Source organism: Kickxella alabastrina, assembly GCF_025024165.1.
Source record: "Kickxella alabastrina strain RSA 675 chromosome Unknown BX661scaffold_17, whole genome shotgun sequence".
NCBI lineage: Eukaryota > Fungi > Kickxellomycota > Kickxellomycetes > Kickxellales > Kickxellaceae > Kickxella > Kickxella alabastrina.
In genome coordinates this window covers 158,561-172,087 of record NW_026251488.1, presented here as the reverse complement: position 1 = coordinate 172,087, position 13,527 = coordinate 158,561, and the positions used below count along the sequence as shown (strand labels likewise).

At 47.2% G+C, this 13,527-nt stretch overlaps 6 protein-coding genes across 6 annotated transcripts; 4 read left to right on the top strand and 2 right to left on the bottom strand.

Annotated features, from left to right (window-relative positions):
• Positions 1 to 244: 244 nt before the first annotated feature.
• Positions 245 to 1,298, top strand: BX661DRAFT_185017 (uncharacterized protein). The gene has a single exon (XM_051536660.1). It carries the CDS (start codon positions 374 to 376, stop codon positions 1,022 to 1,024), a length of 651 nt encoding a protein of 216 aa, XP_051390345.1. The 5' UTR covers positions 245 to 373; the 3' UTR covers positions 1,025 to 1,298.
• On the top strand, positions 1,299 to 2,124 carry BX661DRAFT_185016 (dihydropteridine reductase-like protein). Its single transcript, XM_051536659.1, has one exon. It carries the CDS (start codon positions 1,356 to 1,358, stop codon positions 2,052 to 2,054), a length of 699 nt encoding a protein of 232 aa, XP_051390344.1. The 5' UTR covers positions 1,299 to 1,355; the 3' UTR covers positions 2,055 to 2,124.
• BX661DRAFT_185015 (uncharacterized protein) lies at positions 2,125 to 3,012 on the bottom strand. The gene has a single exon (XM_051536658.1). It carries the CDS (start codon positions 2,943 to 2,945, stop codon positions 2,193 to 2,195), a length of 753 nt encoding a protein of 250 aa, XP_051390343.1. The 5' UTR covers positions 2,946 to 3,012; the 3' UTR covers positions 2,125 to 2,192.
• A 159-nt stretch (positions 3,013 to 3,171) lies between these two features.
• BX661DRAFT_185014 (P-loop containing nucleoside triphosphate hydrolase protein) lies at positions 3,172 to 5,672 on the bottom strand. The gene has a single exon (XM_051536657.1). The coding sequence runs from the start codon at positions 5,551 to 5,553 to the stop codon at positions 3,214 to 3,216; it is 2,340 nt and encodes a 779-aa protein (XP_051390342.1). The 5' UTR covers positions 5,554 to 5,672; the 3' UTR covers positions 3,172 to 3,213.
• A 697-nt stretch (positions 5,673 to 6,369) lies between these two features.
• BX661DRAFT_199483 (uncharacterized protein) lies at positions 6,370 to 7,926 on the top strand (the record flags this gene model as incomplete). The annotated part of the gene is made up of 1 exon (XM_051538334.1): positions 6,370 to 7,926. The coding sequence occupies one exon, from the start codon at positions 6,370 to 6,372 to the stop codon at positions 7,924 to 7,926; it is 1,557 nt and encodes a 518-aa protein (XP_051390341.1).
• Positions 7,927 to 10,938: 3,012 nt separating this feature from the next.
• Positions 10,939 to 12,213, top strand: BX661DRAFT_185010 (uncharacterized protein). The gene has a single exon (XM_051536656.1). It carries the CDS (start codon positions 11,155 to 11,157, stop codon positions 11,848 to 11,850), a length of 696 nt encoding a protein of 231 aa, XP_051390340.1. The 5' UTR covers positions 10,939 to 11,154; the 3' UTR covers positions 11,851 to 12,213.
• The last annotated feature ends 1,314 nt before the right edge of the window (positions 12,214 to 13,527 follow it).

The following is a 13,527-nucleotide window of genomic DNA, read 5'->3' as shown; positions in this document are numbered from 1 at the left end:
ACACATGCGAGGGAGTATCATCGTCTTTATTTCTGTTGTTCAAAAAAGGGAATTGAAGCTTTGAAGTGGCCTCCAAAACGGACGGGTGGGTAGCTCGCGTGGCTCTCCCCCATCCCTCTTCTTGGTCATACGCTGTTGCGAGTCAAAGGCGTGACCAAAAGCTCCCCGAGAAGAAATAGATCCAGGCATGGCCAAAAGACCCCCGACATGAGTGAGCTCGGATCCCACAAGCAAAATCAATGATAAAGAGGGTGACAACGAAAGATTTTTTTTTTTAAAAAAATGGGCCTATTCCTCTCCATTCCCTCCATTCCCTCCATTCTCACCTCTTCCTTTTTCACCACAGCCTGATAAGTAAATAACCTAATAAAATATGTTTCGCTCAGTTCTCGCACGGATCCCACGGCCCCGGCTGCTGGCGCAGCCGCGGGTCGCGTCCCAGCGGTGGTACCAAATCGGGCCTAACTCGGCGCGTCCCGGCATGGTCATTGACCTCAACGGCAGCCCACAAATCGTCGTAGCCAAGGACCATGGCGGCACAGGCCGCGGCCAAGCCGTAATTAAACTAACGCTCAAACATGCCGTCACAGGGTCCAAATCCCAAGAACGGTTCCGCGGCAACGACTCACTCGAGGTAATGCTTCTGATCCAAAAAGAGTACCAGTTCCTTTACGCCGACGGCAACCAAGCGCACCTCATGGACATGCAGACGTTTGAGGAGCTGACGATGGATATGGAGAGTTTTGAGGGCGATAAGGAGAAACTGGCATTCTTGGAAGATGGCATGGGGGTGACTGTGCAGGTGTTGGAGCCGCAGCCGGGCCCTATTTCGTGGAGGCTGCCGGCGAGGCACACGTATAAAGTGCGCGAGGTCGAGGTGAGACTGGCCAGGGATAAGGGCGCGACGTATGTATGGGGTACTATGGATAATGGCGCCAAAGTCATGGTCCCGGACTTTATCAAGCCTGGCGAGGACATTATAGTTGATCTTCTCGATAAGATCACGTACATTGGCAGGGCCTGATTCGCAACCTAAAAATAAAGATTTGAATATATGCGCAGCTTGTCGAGCAACAAGACACTTCTTTGGGATTATCCGTTTGTGAGAAGAAAAGCAAAACAAAAAATGAACAATGCACAACGCACTGTTTGCTTTTGTTGTATTCTCTGCTGTTTCGTTACTGCTTTGGCTGTGTGTGGCTGTTGGCAGGACGAGGGCGGGGCAAGGCGTTCAACATACTTTGTCACTGAACCCGTTGCAGCGCCCGCTCACCTCTTTTTACTTTTCTCCTATTCTTATTTATTTATTTTATTTACTTATTTTTCGCACCAACAATAAAAAAGAAACTTTTCCAATGCCAACAGTCATCGTTTACGGAGGTCTCGGCGCGCTCGGCGCATCAGTAGTCAGCGTATTCAAGCGCAACGCCTGGCGAGTGATCAGCATCGGCCATGCCGCCAACACCGAAGCCGACTGCAACATCACAGTGGCCCACACAACCGCCCTCTCCTCGCAAAGCGATCAAGTTCACAGCCAACTGACCCCCTTACTCAGCAAAGACCAAAACATCGACGCAATCCTGTGCGTCGCCGGGGGCTGGCAGGGTGGGAACGCAGCCAGCGCCAAGTTTGTCGATAGCGTAATGGAGTCCCTGCAGCAGTCCGTCTACTCGTCGACGGTTGCCGCCAGCATTGCCGCGAGGCATTTGAAGAGCGATGGTTTGCTGGCTTTGACAGGCGCAGTGGCGGTTGAGGAGCAGGCGGGGACGCCAGGGATGGTTGGGTACGGGTTGGCGAAGGCGGCGGTGCACCAGATGGTAGCTAGCTTGGCTGCGCCTAAGAGCGGTGTGCAGGGGCGTGTTGTGGGTATTTTGCCTGCTACTATTGATACCCCGGCTAATCGCGCGGCGATGCCCAAGGCGGATGTGTCGAGCTGGACGCCGCTAGGCGTTATTGCCGAGCAGCTGTACCAGTGGGCGTCGGGCCAGGCGGAGTGCGAGAACGGCCACCTGTACAAGTTTGTGACTGAGGGCGGCGCAACACGGGTCGAATGAAGGACGCACACTAAAATATTTTACTATAAAATTGCTGTTATAATTCCATCTCATTTCTTTTAAAAAAACAAATATACGTTTTTTTAGTTGGTTTCATGTATTCAATTTTTTCGTATAAATATACTTAACAAACTTCTCTCACAGTCTCCGGGCCTTCTTCGGGCGGCATCCGTTGAACGGAATAGGCGTCGTGTCGACCACGCGGCAGACAACCCAGTTCGTAACACTATGCACGGCCTTGAATGCCGCATCTCTGCCTGCGCCGAATCCCTTGAGCCTCAACTCAACCTTGCGCACATTAATGCCGCGGTCCTTAATCGTAGTCGCAATCGACGCCGTCGCCTGATACGCAGCCTCAAACCCAGCCCTCTGCGCCTTACGGAATCCTACCGTTCCACCACTAGCATTAACCAGCACACGACCATCGGCATCCGTCAGCGACAGAATCGTATTGTTCGATGACGCGTGAACATGCAGTATCAGCATGCGCATCGGATCGCTCTCGTCCTCCTCGACGCGCCCGCGGCCCGCTGTGCCTCCAAACCGCCCCGTGCCCGTGAACCCTGCGATATCGCCCTTCAAGGGTGACTCACCCGAGGAAAGAAGGCTGCTGAACTTTCCCAAGCCGCTGCTGCCACTACTGGGGTTGCTGCTGCCGTTGCCCTGCATGTTCAGGCTCTCCAAGAGTGAACTCAAACTTACTGGCGTGCTCTTCTTGTCGCTTTCGCCGCTGGGGGTCGCGGCATTGCCTGTGGTTCTGGCAGTCGGCATGTCCTTGTCTGAAGAGTAATTCCGCTGCTGCTGGAGACCTTTGGCAAAGCCTGCGCCGTTGTACCGTGCTGAGGCCAGGGGTGCTGACCGCAATGTCCTGGGAATGAGCCGACCAAGCATTTTTAGAAAATAAAGGAAAAATAAAGATAAAATCGATTGAGGAAAAGAGATTCAAAATTATTGCTCGAAATTCGAAAAAGATAAAAAAATTCACAAACCCCACCCTCTTCTGGCATTTGATTGAGACAACCACATACTTGCGAAAATCAGCCCAATTTAATCGATCACTGATCGCAAAAAAAAGAGTCAGATGTTGGCGCACATATGCTATTTAAATAATATCTTGCTTTGAACGCATTTATTGTAATATAAAACATAAATAAAGGGACTAGTCCTTGCTCTTCTCCTTTTTTTCCTTCTTCTCCTTCTTCTCCTTCTTGTCTTTCTTGTCCTTCTTCTCTTTCTTCTCGCTCTTCTCCTTCTCGGACTTGCGCTTCTTATCCTTCTTGTCCTTCTTCACCCTGCGCTCCTGCTCCTCCCTGGAGAGAGCAAACTTCAAAGCAATCTTCTCCAAAATGCGCTTGCCCTCGCACGGCGGGAACGCCGACAAATCATAGTAATGCGGGGCAATCTCCAGCAGCCATTCGGGCTTCACCTCCGTGACTGTGCGGATGTAATGGCGTTTAGTCAACACAAACTCATTGTACACAACCCACTCGGGCTTGCGCTCCAGCACCGACGACGGATGCAAAAGAACAATCTGGTTGTCCTTAACCGTCAAGTACTGGCCGTTGCGCTCCAGGTGCGCAACCTGCATGAAGTAGCCAGCGGTCAGTGCGCGGCGGATCTTGGGGTAGTACTCGGGGTTAGTAAAGTTATTGGACAGCAGGGGGATGTTGTTCTTGACAGCCACGCGGCGCAGCTGCTCGCGGATGCTGTCGGCCGATTTGAGCGAGCGGTACTGCAAAAAGTTGTCCCAGCACCACTTGGTCGCCTCCGTCGTGCCCTTGTACGCGTGGTAGACGTTGAGCAGCGTCATGTGGTCGCCATCCATGTGCGCGAACTCGGCCTTGGCCATGTCAGCAGCACGCTGGGCCTCGCGCGGCCGCAGAAACACGTTGGGCACGGAGAGCATGGCAGCGATGGACAACACCTCGTTGGTGCAGCCGTAGTCGGCGGCGGCAATGATCATCTTGGCCAGCTGCGGGTCAATGGGGAACTCTGAGATCGCATGGCCAATTTCCGTCAAGTTGGCGTCGTCGTCAAGGGCGCCCAGGTAATGCAGCAGCTCAAGCGCGCGCATCAACACCTCGGGCGCGCACGGGTCCATCAGATCCAGGTGCACGAGGTCGTTGATCCCCAGCTTCTTCAACTGCAGCACGATAGATCCGAGGTTGCTGCGCAGGATCTCCGGGTACGTCTGCTCAATGAGGTCGTTGTTGAACGACTTTTCGGTGTACAGCCGGAAGCACTTTCCAGGGCGCGTGCGTCCAGCACGGCCGGCGCGCTGCTGTGCGGCTGCGCGCGAGATCGGCGACACCAGCAGGGACTCGACGCGCACGCGCGGGTTGTACACCTTCTGCTTGGCGAACCCGGGGTCAATGACGTACACGATGCCATCGATGGTCAGTGAAGTTTCGGCAACGTTAGTCGAAACAACGATCTTGCGCCCAGGGGAGCCGCCCTTGGTGCGTGGCTCGGGCGCCTGGTCAAAGATCTTTTGCTGCATGTTCGGCGGCAGCGTCGAGTACAGCGGGACGATCAGCAGAGGCCCGCTGTTGGCGCGGCGGATGAGCTCGTCGCCGCGCGCGCGTAGCAGGCGGCAGGCCTCCTCGATCTCCTCCTCGCCTGTGAGGAACATCAGGATGTCACCAGCAGGCTCGGTCGCGTGGATCTGCAGCGCTGTCTTGATCGACGCCTCCAGGTAGTCGCTCTCGGGCTCTGGCGTATAGTACACCTCGACGGGGAACGTGCGGCCAGGGACCGTAAGCAGGGGCGCGTCGTAAAAGTACTTTTGGAACTTCTCCGAGTCCAGCGTGGCGCTCATGACGATGATCTTGATGTCCGGCCGCTTAATTGCAATATTCTTCATCAGGGACATCAGGATATCCGTGTTGAGCGTGCGCTCATGCGCCTCGTCAAGAATAACCGCCGAGTACCGCGACAGCAGGTTGTCTGACATGGCCTCGCGCAGGAGCATACCGTCCGTGCAGTACTTCAAAACAGTCTTTGACGACGTGCAGTCCTCGAAACGGATCGAGTAGCCAACCTCCTGTCCAAGCTTGACGTCCAATTCCTCGGACACGCGCTGCGCCACGCTCATTGCCGCCACACGGCGCGGCTGCGTGCATGCAATCATCTTGCCCTCCACCTGGGGCAGCATGTCCATCACCATGTACTGCGGGATCTGCGTGGTTTTGCCTGACCCCGTCTCACCCACAAGGACCACAAATTGGTTGGCGTGGATCAGGTCGAGAAACTTTTGCCGCTGCTTGTTGACAGGCAGGTCGCGCCGCTTCTCCAAGATGATCTTGTACTTTTGCGAGTATGCCTGCCCTGTCAGGCCGTTGTACAGATCATTTTCCAGAGCCTCCTGCTGCTCAGAGGTCGACTTTCCAGGAACAAGCATGTTGAACGCCTTGTTGGGCCCGTTGAAGATGTTGTTGCTGCTGCCACTGCTTTTGTCATGCATGTGGGCCAGATACGGGTTGCTGTTGATATCAGCCATGGTCAGTAATTTTAGGAAAGTTGTTGCAAATGTTGAATCGGCCAGCCTGAATGAGAAGTGTAAAAAATAGAAAGGACAAAAAATAAAGTAAGCGTTAAAATGAGACTGCAAACGAAAAAACAAAGTTTAACAACAAAAAAGGTTTAACTTCAAAATCTAGCTCGAGAAAAAATCGGCAAAAAAATGGCGATCGCGCGCTGATTTAATCTGGGGATGATCGAGAGACGAGACTGGCATTTCCAGATTGAGTGGCTCATACACCAAAAATACTGAGAAAAAGGCAAAATGATGCAGGCAATTTTCTTGGAATGTTCTCAACAGATCAGTTTTAGAAAGGAAGCTATTTTTGCATTTCGTTCAAAAAAGATAAGGACTTTGTCCCTTTTAGATTTTTTAGGCGTCGAAACAATCTCTTGGCACGCATTTTTTTTAGCACTTGCCTCACTGACATCATACACTGGCTCACTTTTTTTTATATCTTTTCTTTCTACAAAGCACCTGAAAGAGTCGTCTGAGCACAAATCACGCACAAATGCAGAATAAAAGCAGCATATATGCGTGGATGAAAATGGTGCGGCAAGCCGCACTCATACTGGTTTTTTTCTTCCTTTTTTTCTGTTATAAAATCTTGCTTTATTTTTAGCAACTCTTATTTGTTGATTTATATACAATATTTGGTTCACTGGCATTTATACATTCTTTTTGCCTTTTCTCTTTTCCATTTTATTTACGTTCACATTATTTTGCCTTTTCATTATTTTCCATTTTTCTCCCCATTTTTATTATTATTTTACTTGTACATTAAAACACATCACAATGTCGCTCGGAGACAAGTCGCAGCGGGACCTGGACAAAATTGGCGGCATTATTGCCACCGTCATCTTCGGGCTTTGCCTCATCTTGCACCTTTGGCGATGGGCACGATACCGATGCCACCCACTAGCCGCTACCTCGCTATTCCTGGTGCTGCGCACTATCGGCTGGCTGCTAGTATTCATTGGAGCCCTCAGAAATGACACACTTTTAAACAAGCGCGGCCACATAGTGAATGCTTTGGCCTTTTGGCTTCTCATGCTTGGCAGTTTGCTCCTCTTGGTGCGGTGGGACGCCAGCCGCCGCGGTGTCAGATACACAAATATATCATGGGGTGCTACCGGGCTTGCATCGCTTGGATGCGCGGTCATGGGTGCGCTGGAGGCTGCGGGCCAAATTACTTGGCTCAATAATCCTGGAGACAAACCCACAGTGATTCTGAAGGTGGCCGAGGTGGGATTCGTTGTGCTTTCGGGATGCAACGCCCTGGTGTCTCTTTTTTTCAATTTCCGCGAGGGCCCCATGTACCAGAAGCCAGTCGTCCGCTGTGCATTCGTTTTTTCATCCTTGTCCATCTTGGTGCGCTGCCTATTCTGGATGCTCGTGGCGCTGCAGACCATTTTGTTTACCGAAACAAATCGCCAGATATTTCTCTACTGTCTGGGCACGGTTCTTGAGATTGTTGCCGTGGTTTTATGGGGCCTGTTGCCTGCAACCAAGCATTTGAAGCCGCATTCGGGCGCTAGTTTTGTTGAGACACCAAGTGTTAAGCTTGATGACAGCTCGATTAAGCCATTGACCGGGGAGCCCGGAAAACCCTTGCACAAGCTTAGCGAGAATGATTTGCGCAATTTGCCGGTCGAGTACTATGAGGAGCCCGAGACTTCCCATGCCAACAATGCTGATATTAGTCAGTTCGGTACGACACAGGCGGGCGCATTTGGCAGCTACAGCAGCACGTACCAGGGAACTCATCAGAGTATGGTGCCCGGAAGCTCCAGCGCATATTCATCGTATGGACATCAGCAGATGCAGCAGCAGGCGCAGGCGCAGCAGCAGGCACAACCAGCGAGCACATTTGTGACCAACCCTTGGTCCGGATCAACAAGCAGCTTGGTTCCCCCTGGGACATTGTACGACCCCAGGCAGCAGCCGTTCATTGCTCCGCCGCAGGCAATGGGCCAACAGCAGCCTGTTATGATTACGGGCCAACCCGTGGGCTTCATGTCCTTCCCGACCCAAATCCAACAGATACCACAGCAGCCGATGCGAGAGCAGCACCATATGAGCATGCCATATGTCCCTGTGGTAAGTGCTGTTCCCCACCAATCTGTCAGTTTTGTTGCGCCCACAATGAATGGCCAGTTTGCGCAGTCCTCCCAGTACCCTGTTTATGTGAGGACTCCAGCGCCAACTTTGCTTGGTGGGAATCAGACTCGAGGCCCACAGACTGATGGTTCGGCGCAAGAGTCTGAGAGCGACTACTTTGCAGGCAGAGACTATGTCAACGTGGATACCAGCCAGTCGCACACCCAGCAGCAGCATAATTCGTACAACTGAGTGTGGTTTTTTTGAGCAGTACCATATTTATTTTTTACCGCAAATACCATGTTATCTTATCTCTCACTCTCGCTCTAACTGCAATTTTTTTGCATATTGTTTTTGGTTTTGTGGATTTTTGTACATGTCGCTTGATATGATGCAGCCGACACATGCCACATATCTGTATCTCATATCTATCACCACACTTGCTACTTGCCCATTGTTGCTTTAATTTTGCGCCAATGAGACATGCACTTTGATATCTGTGGTAAACAAAATCTGAATTGATTGTTCTATCTATCTTTATTTATTTCGCAGCATGACAAATTGCACATATTGATTGTTTTAAAAAAATCCCACCATCTACAGATGCTCTGCAAAAAAACATTCATGGCATTACTATTTTCATTTTGAATCTTGAATCTCCACAAATTTTTGATGCCATACTGCAAAATTCTCGTTTGCATGGGATTTGTGGATGCGTGGGTGTACTTTTTTTTAAATTTTTAAACATATATACGCTAACCGCTTTCAACAAGAGAAGAATGTCATTTCGTCATATGCAAATTATTGGATGCTGTTCTCAAACTAAATTAAAAATTATTTAGAATTAATCTGAAAATTCTTACATGTGAGAGTCAGAAAAAAAACGTAAATATAAAGAATATATTATTTGTAATATACGGCTGAAAAAATATAGAAAAGTTTTTCAAAAAAATTATGATGCTAACAAGATATTTCAGTCGCTTTTGAAATAATAAAATCCAACATATATACTACCAATATTTTTAAAATATCACGATTAACATTTTTCTCTTCAAGAACACATAGATCATAAAAATATTACATTATTATCTACCTATCTAATCAAATTATCAAAAAAATATTTAACCCGACGTAATTTCTGCCAATGCGCACCCCACATTACTTGCTGCTAGCCTCAGTGCTAGTCGCCACATTCACCACAAGCCTCTTTGTAGGGGCCACCGAGCTGAGCTCCAGTTGTTTACAGTTCATCTCCGAGCCCTCAATCTCATCCAACAAAAACCAAGACAACCATGTTCAGGTAAAAACCGAATCTATAGAGGAAGATGCCTGCACCAAGATTTTCAAGTCGCCTTTATCATTCTCAAATAAAGATGCCAGCCCCGACTCTGACTTTGATGACGAGAAGAACAAGGATAGAGACTATCTCAAGGCAGAGACCCTGGGGGAAGTTAAAGGTGTCGAGCGCCACAAGAAAGGTAAAGGGGAAGATTGTGAAGAGGACAAGCCCAAGCATAAAAAGAGCAAGAGCAAGAAATCACACAAAAAATATAACGACGAGGACAAAGACACCTGCATCAGCACTGGCGGCAACAGCTGCAGCCGCAGCACCAGCGACTGTGATACAGACGAGTCTTCCAAAACAGTCAGCCCTCTGCGCTGCATCAAGGCCATGCCCACATACCATATCAGCTTGAACTGTGACGACGGCAGATTCAAGACTATTTTGTTACCAACCCAGGGCAGCCCCTACTACTACGGTGACGATATGCGCCACTCCCTTGACCCGCTACCCCATGAGAGCTGCCCCCAGAGATACTGCTACAACCCTTGCCAGAAGCCCACCTGCGGGATCTACGGTAACTGTCCGCCACATAGGGTTTGTTGCCATACCTTGGAGCCCTGCTGCCATCAGCCTCCTCCTTGCCAGCCATGCTGCCAACCATTCTGGCAGCCGTGCAGCCTGATACCACCGCCCTTTATTTATGAAGACTGCTGTGACAAGGGATGTCACAAGGATGATAGCAACAATGAGGAGGACCAGCGTGGCAAGAAGAGCAAGAGCAAGAAGAAGGGTTGGGCTGAGGGACATCACCGCAACGCTGAGAGCATTGTCGATGATTACTCCGCCGGCAGCAACAGTATCAAAAATAATAATATCGACCGCAGCAACGTGGGAAACTTTAACAACGGCGGCAACTTTAACAACAACGGGGGCAACTGCAACAACAACGGGGGCAACTGCAACAACAACTGCAACAGCTTCCACAACAACAATTACAACAATTACAATGGCAATTGCTAATTGCCACAGTATCACCCACCTATTTTCAACACCCCTTTACTTTTAGTTATGCCGATAAAGCTTATAACTAAAATTGCTTGCTGCGCTATCACCAAAATTTATTACCCGGCACTTCATTTTTTTGAAAGACCCTGCCGGTTGCACATTTTTAAAATTCAATATCCTAATATTTTTGATATTTTCGATAATAAGTATTTTTTTCTCATCTCTTCTATCTTACATGCCAATGCACACGTTCTTTGAAAAATCCATGATTAAAATTTGCCATTAAAATCACTATTCTTCGATCTAGATTATTTCAAAATTTACAGTATTTGTATTCAGCAAACTGATAGATTTTATTTTTAGATTTTTAATTTCAATTAGTAAATTTTATTCACGTGCAATGTCCAAAATATTTCTTAAGTTACTGCTACCTAAAAATGTTTCAAGCTAGGCCCACACATATAAGGGTGGATTTTTGCCTGCTGCTTGAAATGCAATGGTTCTCCGCATAAAGAAAAGTCCAGAATCATATTACTACCCCTGGGCCAACTTTGAAAACTTATCACAATATATTTTAGCTCTTAGGCTTTGTTTGGTAAAACCGTGGCCATAGATGCACACCCCTTTAAATTGTATTTACCGTAAATCCTAAGCGCCCGTTTAGCAGCCATTATAATACAAATTCTTTTGACTGAATTGCCTGTTCATGGGCGTGGGTTTTATCCTAAAAATTTTCACACTCTTTGGGCAAAAAAGGCGGAGCTCATGAGAATATTAGTGACGAGTACTTTATAAAGGTAATTACCAATGTATTTCAAGAGTAAATGAGTACGTTTTTGTGCTCAAGATGTGGCATCTGGTACCTGTTATCTGTCTGTTTGGTATTGCCAAGCATATTCCCACATCAAGAACTATATAAGGTATGACACAATCGCCCCCATTAGCTTCCTAACAAATGTTATCCCCTAAGATTACCAAGCTCTATTATTTCATTATATTGACTGCTGTTGATATTTATTTTTGCATTCAATTTTGTGAACCCCCTTAAAAATTCAACCGCATACGCTTTGCACGTAATTATCTGGATTGGTTGGCCACATTAGCTCTCCCACCTTCAACACAAAATTTCTTCCCCATTAAAAATTCAGAACAGCAGTTTAATCGGACCTTTGATATCCGGCTAATTAACAATGTTCTCGTCGAAATATCTCTTTATATTTGCGCTGTTCGCACTACTCGCCAGTGTTTTTGCCGCGCCGGCAGGCGTGCCAGATGAGAGCCATAGCAGAAATGTAGCTGCGCCCGCTGTATCAGCTCCTGTTTTAATGCCGGTTGCCCAGCTGCCTGTCCGGATGCCCGCTCAGCTACAAGTCATTCCCAAGGTTCCTGTTCCTGTTCACCCTGCTTCATCAACCAAGTCTAATATCGACTCCTCCGCCAACAAAAATGAGAAGGCTATGTCTGAAAACAATATTAGCTCGCCTGCTAGTGCTGTTCACTCCGGTGTCCCAAATGCTAAAGAGCTTCGTGCGTCCAGCTGCTGTGGCGGCTGCAGTCAGTGCGGCGGTTGTGGTCAATGCGGCCAGTGCGGCGGTTGCGGCCAGTGCGGCAGTTGCCAAAGACAATGCTGCGGCGGCGGTTGCAACAATGGCTTCTGCAACAACAGCTGCTATGGCAACAACTGCTGCCAGAGACAGTGCTGTGGAAACAGCTGCTGGAACAACGGGTGTGGAAATGGCTGTTGGAACAACGGATGCGGAAATGGCTGCTGCAACAACGGTTGCGGTGGCGGCTACGGCGGCGGCTATGGCGGTGGTTATGGTGGCTATGGCGGTGGCTATGGCGGCTATGGCGGCTATGGTGGTTATGGTGGACGTCGTCGTTAACCACCTGGTATTTTCAATTAGCACATGCAGAGTTAGCATATATTTTCTTACACCTTTGTACGCGTGTGTATCAAAACCACAGCCTTTCTGTTATCGGGGCTTTGTCAAATTGTTTCAAATTTAGTGTCATACTATTTAAAAAATTTTACTTTAATACTATTGTCTATTTTAAATTTAACAAGGGAATTTTTTTGCTTGCAAGTTATGCAATACTCTGGCTTATTTTCCATTTTATAATCTTATAATTATTTGCAGTACAATTAAATACATTGCAGATTGTTGATTGGTGAGCTAAACCACTTATCCAAGTTTCTGTGTATCAATTTTTATCCGTATACATTTGGCCCGCCATTTACAATAAAACTATTTCTCCACAATAAAAGATAATACTAATCTCCTCTTATCAAAAAATATAAAAAAAACGTAGTATTGTTGTGAGAGTGGCCATGGGGGAGGCCAATGCTTATGAACTAAATAGCCATAGGGAATTATGTTTGTCGTGCTCTATAAAAATATGGGTCTAAATTTATATATTTAAGTATCAAAAATTGCTTAAGGAACTTAAAAAGGGGGCAGCGCTGTGTGGGCAGCGCTGTAAACATCATGGTGTTCCTTGATGTCAGCCAGCAATAACAGAAATGTGTATAGCGGCCATGATGACGATCTTGATTCTTGAAAAGGGAAGATAATGGCTTGAAATGTGTGTTGGGCACCACACTGTTAAAAGGCAATAATATATTAGAAAACTAAGGTGTTTTTGTCCTCACGGCCGAAACATCTTAGTATATCGAACGCAAACTATGATAAGTGCGCGACATCTCCTATACCACACATGTAAACAAACATTGGAACAAACGACAATAGCAAAACAAATGCTATTTTTAATGCACCTCGAAATTGCATCAATTTCTACTGATATAATTCTCTGGCAAAAACAGATTCAATCATGAACACCATACAGTTTTATAATTGATGATTGGATTAGGGCTTCGGGTGACGTCTTGCATCTGTCTGATGCATCTGTGCGTGCCTATGGGTCTCAGTTCGGGTCGCTGGCCTGAGTCGCGGCCCCCCTGAGGGGTTCTCAACAGTATAATTGTAATAAAATATATAAGCTTTGGCCGGGGGTTTATAAATCTTGAGAATAAATAATAGAGTATTTTCAGTGTGCGTAGCGCGTGTGGGGGTATTGTCGTTATAATTTATACATTTTACATTTTAGGTATCCTCCGCACTTATATGTTTTTATATTATTTCAATTTCAATTCATAATTCAATTCTAATATGCAAACTCTGCTCAACTGTCTGCGCAACTTAATTTTTAAATTAAAATAAACATGCAGTATAAAAGTGCTAGGTTTGCCCTCTATCATTACACTTTATCAATTATATTGCAGAGTAAACAAACAATTTAATTTGCTCATCAAATAACTTTTAAATAATTATATTTAAACTTTGTTATATCATTTTAACTAATCAATAATTCAGAACATAATAAACAATGTTGAAGGCTGCATTTATTGCACTAGTTGCATTTCTGGCTTTTGCCATGATGGTCATGGCAGCTCCCGTTTCCGATACTAAGACCGCTGCTGTTATCCGTACCCCGGTGGGTGGCGTCGCTCCTCTGGTAAACCAGGTTGTTTTTGCTGAAAAGCAGAGCAATAAATTGGCTGT